This window comes from Lolium rigidum, chromosome 6 (assembly GCF_022539505.1).
Source record: "Lolium rigidum isolate FL_2022 chromosome 6, APGP_CSIRO_Lrig_0.1, whole genome shotgun sequence".
Classification (NCBI taxonomy): Eukaryota; Viridiplantae; Streptophyta; class Magnoliopsida; order Poales; family Poaceae; genus Lolium; species Lolium rigidum.
In genome coordinates, this window is record NC_061513.1 from 347,487,448 (window position 1) to 347,500,740 (window position 13,293).

Consider the following 13,293-nt stretch of genomic DNA (forward strand, 5'->3'; position numbering starts at 1 on the left):
TTGTTTTTAATAAAGCAAACCATGTGCATTTATTGATGCAGAGCCTGGAGCTATGCTCCTTTATCGGAAAAAAAAAACTTATTGCACGGTATCTAAGGGCAGAACCTCTCATGACATCTTTGCAATGGCATTGGTTGCAGAGAAGCCTAAAGGACATTGCTGAGTTGTACCACTGCGAAGCCTCCCTTGAGAAGGTGGAGGAGTTCAGAAGGGCCCAAGGGTTGTCATCCATCAGTTCAAAATGCTTCCAAGCTGCCAACATATCCGCGATCCTCATGGATGATGGCATAGAGTTTGATAGGATGCTTGGACTGGAGTCCCACAAGGAGTTTGTTCCCACGGTTGGCAGAGTTCTAAGGATCGAATGGCTCGCGGAAACAGTCATCAATGATGTGAGTATACTTTCCTGTACTGTTAACTAGATTCTAGTAAGTGGTGAATTACATTTGTCAATCTTTTATGCACACAATACTTATCCAACATCTTGTTTTCTTTCAAAATGTCGATTTTGTCTAGATTATCAATGGAATGATTGACGTGTCATGCTTCATACACTAGCCAACGCAATTAAAAATCCGAACTGATGGAAGACAGTGTAATCTACATATACTTTTTAGTTTATCAACGTTAGGGTTGCAGGGGGCGTCCCGCCAAGGTCCTGCAAAAACAGAATTAAGGCAAAGGTCATCCATAGATCAGGGGAGAAAAATACGAAGGGAATGGGTTAGGCTGAGAAAAAAACGGCCCTGCATCCTATCCTGCAATGCAACCCTAATCAACGTAATGATTGACCTGTCATGTTTCATATACTAGCCAACGCAGCCAAAAATTCGAACTGACGGAAAGGGAGACAGTGCAATCTACATATACTGTAACATGACCTACATGGCATTTGGAACCTCAAATAAGAGATCAACAACCAGTGGCGAACACATAAACTTCTTGAAGGCTGGGTAAACTTCTCTAATACGTCAGTTTTTGGACAAAATTACTGCAGAAAGTCACACACCACAAGCAGGGAAACCACCGGCAAGCCTGGGCGGCTGCCCGGGGTGGAGGGAATCTAGATCAACCCCTGTCAACAACCGTAGTCTAATATTCATCACATATATATGTCAACACATTTCGAGTGCCTCTGTTAGCTCGGAGACGATCTAATTGAATGGTAGAAACGAGTGTCGACACTCATCCTCCTAACTTGCTTACTGATCTGGAACATACACAATGCATGTGTCTTCGATAGCAACTGCCTGGTAGTGCAATGCCTAGTCCATAGGATTATGTCTGAGACAGACAGACAGGGTTTGTGTGAGGCCGACGTTTGGTACTGAGAGCTATTCTGCCCGCTTAGGGACGTGTGCCATGCTGTGTGTTCGCCTTCTCTAACTCTCATTATATAGATGAGAAGAGACATTTTTTGGGTTTTTTCAAAAAACAGTGGCCCCGTTAACTTATTTGAATATTGTCAAGTAAACCATCTATTGAAAAACTAATTACTACTTTCAGGATTCGTTTAGTGGATCAAGCTGGACATTGGACTCGTTCACTGAAACATTTCTGTCAAAGCTTAAATCATATCCTCCAGAGTTTCTGTTGATAGATTGGACGAATTTTGTTTTGTTATCTGCATTGTATACCTTAACTAATTTATTACAGTTGCCAATCAAATTGTTGGGTTGAAAAGCATAGCCGCATACAGAAGTGGCTTAGATATTGATCCGTGTGTTGGTAAGACAGACGCAGAGGATGGTCTTCGTAAGGAGCTAGCAGGTAAACATATTTTTTCTGTTGGGAAGCAAAAATGTCTAAATAGATAAAATATGTTGCGCCCTCTGATTGTAAGATCATTTTTATGTTTATACTCTATATTTTTCAGGTCGAAGACCTTTCCGGATTACAAATAAGAGCGTGATTGACTATCTATTTACTTGCAGTCTTGAAATTGCTGTGATGTTTCACTTACCAATGCAGATTCACACTGGGTAATGACTGCATTTTAGAGCTTGTTAGAGAAATTTTCTGTTTGGTCATTTCAAGATATCTTCTACGTTATTTCAGCTTTGGAGATAAGGACCTAGATTTGCGAAAATGCAACCCTCTGCATCTGCGTGGTGTTCTTGAGGATGAAAGATTCGCTAAGTGCCAACTAGTTCTTTTACATGCTTCTTATCCATTTTCCAGGGAAGCATCCTATCTTGCATCTGTTTACTCCCAGGTTGGAGCCTCATCTTTATACAATAAGTTTTCCATTATTGTTTAATTTATATTAACCATCATAAAAAAATCACAAACAGGTCTATCTTGATTTTGGTTTGGCAATCCCAAAACTTAGTGTTCAAGGAATGACATCGTCACTTAAAGAGCTTCTGGAGCTAGCTCCCATAAAGAAGGTACCATGTTTGTCTTCTGATTTCTGAATAGTTTTTTCCGTAAAAGCTGAAGATTTATATTCGTTATTAGAAAACACATTTTAATTTGTGTTCGAAGGTGCAAAAAAGGTAGATTAATTATTATTTTTCCACAACTATATGTTACGTTACTTTTGATCTTCTTCTAAGATGGTATCCACTCCAAGAACCTCTCTTTCGTATTTTGCTCCTACGATGCATCTAATTTTACTTGTGTTATTCTTGTGTGTAATAATTACTCTTAAGTTTCATCAGTAATAAAATCCCATTTTCATTCGCTTTGCAAATATCTTGAGGCAGATCACATTGTCACTTATATGCTCATTTTTTTGTCACTTCTGGAGATATTTTTATTCGTTAACCATTTGCAGGTCATGTTTAGTACAGATGGATATGCTTTTCCAGAGACATACTATCTAGGTACAATCATCTGTCTTGAATATTTCATGAGATGATCAAAGATCATTATATGTCAGTTGAACTTTAGATATCTTTCAGAATCAAAACAAACTTTTGGATCAATAATAAATAGAGAAGAACAGAAAATTTGGGTCCTTCTTGTACATATATATGCTCATCAAAATCTGTAGTGCATACAACGAAAGTTACCCTAGAGCACACAGAGCTTCCAGAGCGTGGTGTAGTTATTGATTTTATGCGATAATTTAAAGATTGTGCTGATTTACAGGTGCAAGAAGGGCACGCGATGTTGTTTACCGTGTCCTATCAGCTGCGTGCGAAGATGGTGATCTTAGCATTCAGGAAGCTATTGATGCAGTTGAGGACATCTTTAGAAGAAATGCATCGAATCTGTACAAGTTGAACGTTGCCAATGGGTCAATCCATCAGAAAAGTACAATAACTGACAGTAGGATCTCAACATCCTGTGTTGAGCAAGAAGTGCTCTTTGTTCGGATTCTCTGGAATGATGCTTCAGGTCAACATAGATGTCGTGTAAGAACGTCTTTCCAAGCACATGCTGCATTGTTAACATGGTGTAATGTCATTTTGTCACTGATCATTTCTCATTGTTTTATGGACCAAAAGTTATCTGCTAGCAATTTTCTCAAATTATAAAGTACTACTAAGTAGACCCAATGGTTAGCATGAACATTTGAAGATCGCCTATAAGTTGTTCCATTCCAATAGACGGGCAATGTAGTACTTATGAAATAACTGAATAATTGCAGGGTATAGCATGTGCAATTGTGCACGCTTGTGACTTTGTGTAGACGATCAGCTTACTTACCTGAGAAATGCCATTTATCTTAGAATTGCTAATATCACAGCAAACTTGAGAAATAGAATTTCACTTTCAGGTTGTGCCAGCTGGAAGATTTTATGAGATTGCAAAGAATAAGGGTGTTGGCCTGAGTTTTGCATCAATGGGAATGACATCCTTTTCTGATGGTCCAGCTGATGGGACAAACCTTACTGCTGTAGGCGAGATCAGGCTTATGCCAGATATGTCAACAATTTTGAGGCTCCCATGGTAAACCTGATTCATTTAACGTCTTGTCAGTACTTCTTTCTACTGAACCATCCCTTACACTTGGCTTACTCACTATTTTCTCTTTGGTCTGGTATTCTTGTTTCTCCCTCGCACATCCACCCACACCAAAGTCATATGGATTAATTTTATTCGTTGTGCATATTCAACAAAAGATGCATGATGGTTCTACTAGTAACGAGTAACTACTTACTGTTGTATTATTAAATAGAAAATTGAGTTCTGACAACCTTAGAAATTAAAAAATATTACAATCACACAACTAGTATTCTATTTGGATAGTTTCGTGTTTGTGGACAATAGATTCTGCGAACATATTAAGGCACCATTAAAAACTAATAGTAGTTCACTCCGTTTGTAAGGTCAAGACGTGAGGAAATGGTGATGGCTGACATGCAAATACGACCAGGAGAAGCCTGGGAATACTGTCCTAGGTATGCTTTAAGAAAAGTCACAAAAGTTCTGCTGGATGAATTCAATGTGGTAAGAATAAACCCTTACTTTTTTCCTAGATAGCTTTGTGAAGATAATTTTTCGTCTTTGTGAGTTTCTTAGTTGCATTTATTTTTGTATTTATGCTTTGTTATTTGTTCCTTGTAGACAATGAAGGCAGGTTTCGAGAATGAATTTTATCTCCGCAGAAAATTAGTAAGGTGCCTTTCCCCGAGGACCTCGACTCTGAGTATTGCATATGATATTAAAGGCCGCGTTTTCTTTATGTGACCCGAATAAAAAAAAACTCTGCAGTGAGGGACATGAGCGTTGGATTCCATATGATAATAGCAGTTACTGCTCAACTTCATCTTTTGATGGTGCCTCTACTATACTACAAGAAGTATATTCATCTCTTGAAGAGGCAGACATTGCAGTTGAGCAGGTATGGAGTGATTTTACTGCCAAAAAGATGTCAAGACTCCTGATGTTTGATATCAAATAGTTTACCTTTTGATTGTATGTCATGGTTCAATGATTGATTGTTTTTCTGTGTTTACGTCTACTTTTATCTCCAAATAAAATAAAATAAAAGCTGCATGCTGAAGATGGAAAAGGGCAGTTCGAGGTAGTCTTGAAGTATGTGCTGTGCACTCTTGCAGCTGACAATCTGATATATGCTCGTGAGATTATTAAATCAGTTGCTCGAAAGCACGAGTTGATAGCAACGTTTCTTCCAAAGTAAGTTGATGGATCAACATATCAGATTCAACTGCCATATCGTTTTAATTTTCTATTATCTTCATACAAGTCATCGTCTTGGAGAGTGCCGCACTTTCCGAAATCTATTGTATAGTTGAGGGATTTTTTTCTCGGCCGGAATATCGAAATCTTGCCGAAAACCGAACTTTCCGTTACCCCCCGAGAAAAAGTGATACCGGCCAAACAAATTCGGGTTGATTTGAATTTAGACTATAGTCTGTAATTTAAAAAGCTTGTATAGTGTACATAGCAGAGACCTTGTTCGGCGTAAAAAATTATTTGTTTTATGCCATAATTTTTTTGAATTCAAATTTTGTTTGAATAAACTCGTTCGAAATATTCCCGAGATTTCCAAGATTTCGCGGTAACCGAATATTCCGGTGCCCTCCGGTAAAAAATTGTGACCGAGAAAAAAAACACTTTGTGATCATAAGTGAAACAACTGTAAAGGGTACGTTTGCTGATTCTCTTGGCACATCAAAAACATATCTGTCTACACTTTCATTTTTTGTCAGTTGCACGTCCTTAACTATGAATACTATTGTGTGAACTGTTTTGTATTATCAGAAAATCGTGAATGAACATTAAGGGGTGTTGCCAGGTAACATCACTAGCTTGTAAAAGAATTAAATTTTATTAAAAGATGACCATAATTGAAATGACACAATATGTAAATATTGGGTTTTTTTAGCAATACTGGGCCACCAATCATGCGTGGTTCGAAAAAAAACCGGCAATCACGTGAAACTTGCCTTTCTGGTACCTGATGCTTGGTTCTGGTGGACACAGACCTGACCTGAATGATAATGGATCTGGTTCCCATGTGCATCTGAGTTTATGGAAGAATGATCAGAATGTTTTTATGGGATCAAATGAATACAATTACTATGGAATGTCAAATGTTGGAGAACATTTCCTTGCTGGAGTATATCATCATCTTTCCTCAATCTTGGCATTTACAGCTCCGCATCCTAACAGGTAATATCTTCCAGCAAAGTAAGAATGCATCTTATTTATTGGTAGCTAAATTTGGTATTTGTTTCTTGCATCAGATTCTTGATGCTTACAGGGTGTCAATTCATTTGTATTACTTAGGATTTTGATAAATATGTCAAAAACTGCAGCATCCATTCTAATGATCAATGGATTCTCTGTGTGTAGCTACGATCGGATTCAGCCAAATACATGGAGTGGAGCCTATCTATGCTGGGGGAAAGAAAATCGGGAGGCTCCATTGAGAACTGCATGCCCACCTGGTGTGCCTCTCGATATGGTTAGCAACTTTGAAATTAAATCATTTGACGGGTGCGCAAATCCGCACTTGGGACTTGCTGCTATTGTTGCTGCTGGAATTGATGGGCTCAGGAGAGGCCTTAAGTTGCCTGAACCAATTGGTATGAACATTTTTCATTGATTGACCTTTTGTCTTCCTCTTGGAGCATTATTACTGATATTTGGCCTGCTACTATCTTGTCTGAAAATGTGCCTAGATACATATTGAGCATGTTATGTGATCCATACAAGTTTGTGTACATCATGATAGAAATTTTAATATCTTATACTACATTATATGTCTGGAATTAGGTTTTTTTATATGTCTGGAACTGTATTCTTTATTGTTGAGTAGCTTTTGGCGTCCTCGAGGAGTATCTGATGTCATAACATGCTGTCATACGCCTCTTGTAGAATCAAATCCTGCAGATTATGCTTCCAAACTCAAAAGGCTGCCACAGGACTTGCTGGAATCTGTTGAATCACTTGCTGCAGACAAAACTTTGCATGAACTAATCGGTGATAAGCTTATCACAGCCATTATAGCTGTACGAAAGGTTAGTGCTTAAGTAATGTCCTTCACATTATAAAACTCTATAGAATTCTCGAAAATACAACGAGGGTATCAATTTCTTTCTTTTAGTGAAAAGAAAACAATAATTTGGATTAGTAATTACAAAGAGCCCACTCATGAATATCATTTGCTTATGTATGTAAAGGGGCACGTGTGCCTAACTTTTTTGGCCATATTTGAATTTATTTTTTCAGGCTGAGATTGATCACTACTCGAAGAATCCACGGGCATTCGGAGATATCATTCACCGTTACTAAGACGAAATGCTTGTTTCAAGACCACTTTTGTTATCACTGAAAGGTTATTATGCCAATGAATGATGTTGTCCCGGTGCTGATTCTTATGATTGAACTTGAAGTTTTCGGTGTTTTTTCGGTAAATAATAATAAAGTGTTCCTAAGATTCAAAATATGGCACTCAGCGAATTCTTTCCCTGGAAGAAAATCCAACAGAAAAAATAAAAGTAGTTCTGTTTGTCACTTACTTGTACCCTGAAAATTACGTATAATTCAACAGGCTATGTCTCATGTGGTCTGTGGACATAAATTGTAATAATAAACAATAATGGCATATTCACAGGTAAATAACAATACAAGTTTTACCATGATTGGCGAATTTATGAACCGTCGAACCAGGCTAATCCAACGGTGGGAAAATAGGTAGTACTGGAAAGTACAAAAAAATAAGTATTGAAAAGTACTGGAAAGTACTGAATTATTTTATTTATTGAAAGGTAAATATGTCAGTTTGAGTCCACTAGCCGCACCACCCGTCCCCGCCGTCTGCCTCGAGACCGTGAATCAGCAGCTCAGCGCAACCGCACCGGTCGTCCCTGCGCGAGGAATCGGCCCGAGCCTCGCCTTCGTCTCCATCTTCCCCTGTTCCCGCCTCCGCCCGATCGCCGCCGTGGACCATGGCTTTACCACCGCGTCTCCGCCGGCCCTGTGGAGAGCTGCCGCCGTTCTGGACACTTTCCCGCATCTCCACTGGCTCTGTGGAGAGCTGCCGCCGTTCGGGAGCTCAGAATCGCCGTCTCCGTTGACCCTAGCCCCCCCCCCCCCCCCCCCCGTGGCACCACCAATCTCTTCCCCACGTCTTTGTGCTCCAGGGATCCGCGCCCTAGAGATCTCCCAGCCATGGTTCTTCGCTGTTCTTGAATCCCAACGCTTGTTGGCGTGCCTCGCTGCACCATCACGCTGTTGAGTCGCTGATGTTTTGCATTGCTCGGCAGATTTGCATTACCATCTTTTCAGAGAGATTTACATGAACGATCCACCATTCCGAGTTTACCATATGTGTTTTATTGTGACAGCGAAAATAGTGGCATGGACCTAGGAAGCTTCAGCTGGAGTTACCATTGCTTAACACTTCTGAAATTCTTTAGATTTAGTTTGACGCCATACACTGATTTGATGGGACTCCAGATTTCAGTTGCAAACTGACATTGCAAAAATGTGTGATCCACTGGCTCCTCCTGCGACAGAAACAACAATTGTGATCTGCAGGGATTGAACGCTTTTGGAGCTAAACATTTTTTTTTTCCAAACGATCCGCATGGGATCGAATTTTCATTACCATGGAGATAACGAAAATACAACAACAGTATTCAGGAAAGGGGGGGGGGGGGGGAGATCGCCGCCTAATGCTAACGTTCAGGACAAATATTACAGAACCAGGAAGTATATTACAGGGAAAACAATAACCTTGTCAGCGACAAGGGAACAACTCAAAATGGCGCGGCAGCAAGAGAGACTAGGGAACTTCCTAGATCGCCCAGCAAACGACTTCAGGAGGTTGTTGAATCTTCACGATTATCTTCAGCATTCTTATCCTCCAGGCGCAACTGATTAGCTCGTCCAGAGCTCCTCGCAGGCGGATTCCCATCTCCCGCTGCAGCAGCAAGGCGCAGCAATCCATCAGCTCCAGCACGAAGCTCCAAAGCATCCTGCTCACCATGGGGACCTGACCAATAATTCATGAAAACAGCGGCGTAACTGATGATATCCATCGGTGAACTGATTAACTTTTTTTCAAAACAGGATTTATTTCTTAGTTTCCAAATGGCCCAACAAACAGCAGCCAAACCAGCAATCTGAGTGTTGCGACTAGCATGAGAAAACTGAGGGAACCACCCAAAAAATTGGGAAAAACTCCCAGGTCGAATAGGAGCTTTGATGGCAGTGGCTATTGCACTCCACACAAACTTGGCAGCAGAACAGCCAAAGAAGAGGTGGGTGATGGATTCATGTTCACTACAGAACTGACAGATGGGGTCCCCAGGCCAATTGCGTTTAAGCAAATTATCTTTAGTAGCAATAGCATTATGCCAGATCAGCCAAAGCCAAATTTTGATTTTCAAAGGAACTTTGCTTTTCCATAGATGCCTAAAAGATTTATCTCGACCACCACCACTAATCTGCTTATACACAGATTTTACAGTGAAATTGCCCTTTTTAGTCCATTTCCATCTGGGGGAGTCCTTCTCCTGAGAGAATTGGGATTGGTTCAGTAACTGAAATAAGCCAGCCTCCTGAATGATCAGATCAGGGGGTAACCATCTTCTGTAAGAAAATCTCCAGCCCATATTGGCTGCATCAGCAACAGTGATGTGTTGTTCATTGCAAATATCAAACAAAACAGGGAACATATCCTTAAGAGGATTAGTGCTGCACCAAGAATCTCCCCAGAAACTAGTTAATTCTCCATTCCCAACTTTCATTCTCCTGCCACAGAGATAAATATCTCTAACTTTCAACATATCACTCCAGAGGGGAGAGTCTCCAGGTCTGTGTTTTGCATAATAAATGCCTTTGTGATTCAGGTATTTTAATCTCATAAAATCTTGCCAGGGACCAGAGTCATGCTCCAATTTCCACCACCATTTGCACATCAAGCTAATATTGAATCTGGATAAATCCTTTACTCCCAAACCACCTTTCTGTTTGGGTTTACAGATCCATCTCCATCTAACAAAGTGATATTTTCTTCTATCAGCACTACCAGCCCAGAAAAAAGACCTGATAGGCTTATCAATTTGTTCAACAGTTGATTTATGCAAGATTCTCAGAGACATCTGGTACACAGCAGTGCTAGCAAGGCAGGCATCAATCTTAATCAGCCTCCCCCCAATGGGCATGGAATTTCCAATCCAGCCACTCATCTTTTTCTTGGTCTTCTCTCCCAGGAATCTCATGTCAGCTACTGAAGCTCTTCTGGCACAAACAGGAGTCCCCAGATACCTGATGGGCCAAGTACCTTTCTGACAGTTGAATAATTCAGCATAGAAAGATTGTTTAATATCATCCTCCAGAATCAACATAACTTCACTTTTCTCAAAGTTAATTTTCAGACCTGACACAGCTTCAAAGATATAGAGCAGTAGTTTTAAGTTAACAGCTTGTTGAGCATCATCTTGCAGTAGCAAAATAGTGTCATCTGCATACTGAAGAATTGCAGTGCCCATCTGCACCAAGTTATCTGCCAGTCCAGTAATCAAACCATTTGGATTGTGCCAAGTGCACCATTTTGGCCAGACTGTTAGCAGCCATATTAAACAGAAAGGGGGCAAAAGGATCCCCTTGTCTCACACCTTTATGACTAGTAAAATATGGGCCCACCTTGTCATTGACTTTGACACTAAGGGTCCCACCAGCTACAGATTTCTTGATCCAAGTCAACCAATTATCACTGAATCCCTTCTGTTCACAACAGTCACCAATTCACTTTATCATATGCCTTTTCAAAGTCAATTTTCAAGACAATCCCCTGTTTTTCCTGAATTTGCTCTCTCCAGGACTTCTTGAAGCAACATCACTCCATCAGAAATGAATCTCCCCTTGATGAAGGCAGTCTGACATGGAAGTAGAAGTTTACTCATCACAGGATTTGCTCTAACAGTCAAGACTTTTGTTATTATCTTGAAGAGCACTTGAAGCAGACATATGGGTCTAAATTTTTGGATAATGTCAGCATCAGAAGATTTGGGAATCAAAGTGATAATCCCATAATTGATCCTACTCAGGTCAATTTTGTGCTCAAACAAGTCTTTGAAAACATGCCAGACATCAAACTTGATAATATCCCAGCAATGCTAGTAAAATTCAATGGGAAAACCATCAGGGCCAGCAGCTTTATTTTTCTCCATATGGTCAATGACATCTTTAATTTCCTCTAAGGAAAAACTCATATCCAACCCAGCTCTATCAACATCATTCAGTTTTTCTTCATCGGACTGGACATCTCCACTTAGCTCGATGCCGAATCATTCACAGGACCAAACAAATCCTTGTAAAAGTCAGTGGCATGCTCCAACAGAGCAGCATCACCAAGAACAATAGAATCACCTTTTTTCAAGGAGAAAATAGTTCTTTTTCTTTTACACCCATTAGCAGCTTTATGGAAAAAAGCAGAATTGCTATCCCCATAAAGGAGCCAATTCTCTCTTGACCTCTGTCTCCAAAAGGATTCTTCATTATCCAGCACTTCCAACAGATTAAGTTGGAGGGAAGCCCTTCTTTTCCTTTGACTTGGAGATAAGGGTCCCACTTCTTCCAGATCCTCAAGATCTTTTAATTCAGCAGTTATATCATTTTTCTTTTTAATATCTGCCCCTCTCAAATTGGCACCCCAACCTTTTAAGGATTTTTTGACATTTTTCAGCATTTTAACTATTCTATCCAAGCTGTTACTGGCAAACAACTGTTCTTCCCAACATCTCTTCACTCTGTCAAGGAAGCTGTCCTCTTTGAGCCATCTTTTCTCAAACCTGAAATCTCTTCTTTTAATCTTGATATCAAGAGTGTCAAGAATTAATGGATTGTGATCAGACATATCCCTCACCAGCTTGTGAACAGTTACAAGAGGAAAAAGATCTTCCCATGAACTGCTCATCAAGAATCTATCCAATTTCTCCAAAGTGGGATCACTGTGATTATTGGACCAAGTAAACTGGCCACCAGTCATATGAATTTCTCTCAAAGCACAAGTGTTAATGATGGAATTGAAAATGTCAGACCACTTGTTATGTGTCATGGTCTTGTTTTTCTCACTGGAAAATCTCAGAAGATTGAAATCACCCCCTACCAAAATTGGTAGAGTTTGATTACTGCAAATATTCCCAAGTTCCACCAAAAAATCCTCTTTATCAGAGGCTTGAGCAGCTCCATAGACTATAATCAAGCACCACTTCACATTAATCTTCAGGTCAAGCAAAGAAACCTTGATGTGAAATCTGCCCACTGAAGTATCACAAATGGTAAACCTGGATAGCCTAAAACCACCCAGAATACCCCCACTTCTACCCACAGAGCTGATCCATTTCCAATCGAAATCACCTCCAGGGTCAATTCTCCTGAGAAAAGCAGGAGAGTAGTCCTTTTTGATGGTTTCTTGGAGACCAATGAAATCAAGCTGCTGGTCCTTAATCAAATCAGCAAGGTAAATACTCATCCCTTTCTTCCCAACCCCTCTGCAATTTAAAGAGGCACCTATCATAGATACTTTGGATTTTTCTTCCTTCTCCTGGTTCCAGCCACAATGCCACACAAAGGGTGGTCAATGTTGGCTTTCACCTGGGCAGCACTTGATTTTGACTGTGCCCCCATAATGGTGTCACTTGATTTTGACTGTGGCCCATTCCTTCCAACCTTGCAAACCGATTTATTGGCTTTCTTCTTTCTTCTGGATAAAACAGGAGTGAAATCACCCTCCTCCAGATCCTTGTCACTCTCACATGAAATATCACCAAGACCCAACAAGAGAACTTGATCTGATATCTCAGAATTGGTATGAACAGAAGAATTTTGCATATTACTTATATTATGTCTAGCAATTTCTAGATCTTTCAGGTAACTAACTTTTTCAAGAGAGAAAGAATCAGGATCAACACCCATTTCAAGAGCCCTAGACATGATAGTATCATCATCCAGTAAAGCAAAAGAATTAAAGGTGTTCAAATTTGTACCTGGGATGTTAGAAGATTCAACAGTCCCCATGGTCCTAGCACCAATTCTAACAGTGTGAGTGCCCATAGAATCAATTCTGGAGCTCATCCCAGGTGCGAGCCGCTGTGATCACCACCAGCATTGAGAGAGATGTTGCCACCTGAAGAAACATTGTCAATTGGAGGATTATCAACCTGAGAGAGAGGGTCCTCTTGTGATTCTGGTTCAGGCTGGGAGCCATCTACAGGAATAACTACAGCAGTTCTTTCTGTTATAAGAGAAGGAGCAGCCAAAGCCAGAATCCCTGTCCCTGAGTCAGATAAGGAGTATCAGACCCCTGAGAGTTATCACTGCTACCATAGTCAACCAACTCTTCAGAGGAATCATTATCTT

General features: G+C 40.2%; 1 protein-coding gene across 1 annotated transcript in view; it reads left to right on the forward strand.

Moving 5' to 3' along the window:
• The window catches only part of LOC124666538 (protein fluG-like), an 11,505-nt gene extending 4,290 nt beyond the window's left edge, over positions 1 to 7,215 (forward strand). The window contains exons 2-18 of the mRNA XM_047203881.1: positions 141 to 392; positions 1,507 to 1,574; positions 1,655 to 1,770; positions 1,877 to 1,982; positions 2,059 to 2,215; positions 2,295 to 2,390; positions 2,780 to 2,828; positions 3,097 to 3,362; positions 3,728 to 3,900; positions 4,281 to 4,401; positions 4,519 to 4,571; positions 4,666 to 4,795; positions 4,946 to 5,091; positions 5,902 to 6,090; positions 6,274 to 6,506; positions 6,799 to 6,941; positions 7,153 to 7,215. Of these exons, the coding sequence (XP_047059837.1) occupies positions 141 to 392; positions 1,507 to 1,574; positions 1,655 to 1,770; positions 1,877 to 1,982; positions 2,059 to 2,215; positions 2,295 to 2,390; positions 2,780 to 2,828; positions 3,097 to 3,362; positions 3,728 to 3,900; positions 4,281 to 4,401; positions 4,519 to 4,571; positions 4,666 to 4,795; positions 4,946 to 5,091; positions 5,902 to 6,090; positions 6,274 to 6,506; positions 6,799 to 6,941; positions 7,153 to 7,215 (2,361 nt within the window). The remainder of the gene's footprint in view (positions 1 to 140; positions 393 to 1,506; positions 1,575 to 1,654; positions 1,771 to 1,876; positions 1,983 to 2,058; positions 2,216 to 2,294; positions 2,391 to 2,779; positions 2,829 to 3,096; positions 3,363 to 3,727; positions 3,901 to 4,280; positions 4,402 to 4,518; positions 4,572 to 4,665; positions 4,796 to 4,945; positions 5,092 to 5,901; positions 6,091 to 6,273; positions 6,507 to 6,798; positions 6,942 to 7,152) is intronic.
• The last annotated feature ends 6,078 nt before the right edge of the window (positions 7,216 to 13,293 follow it).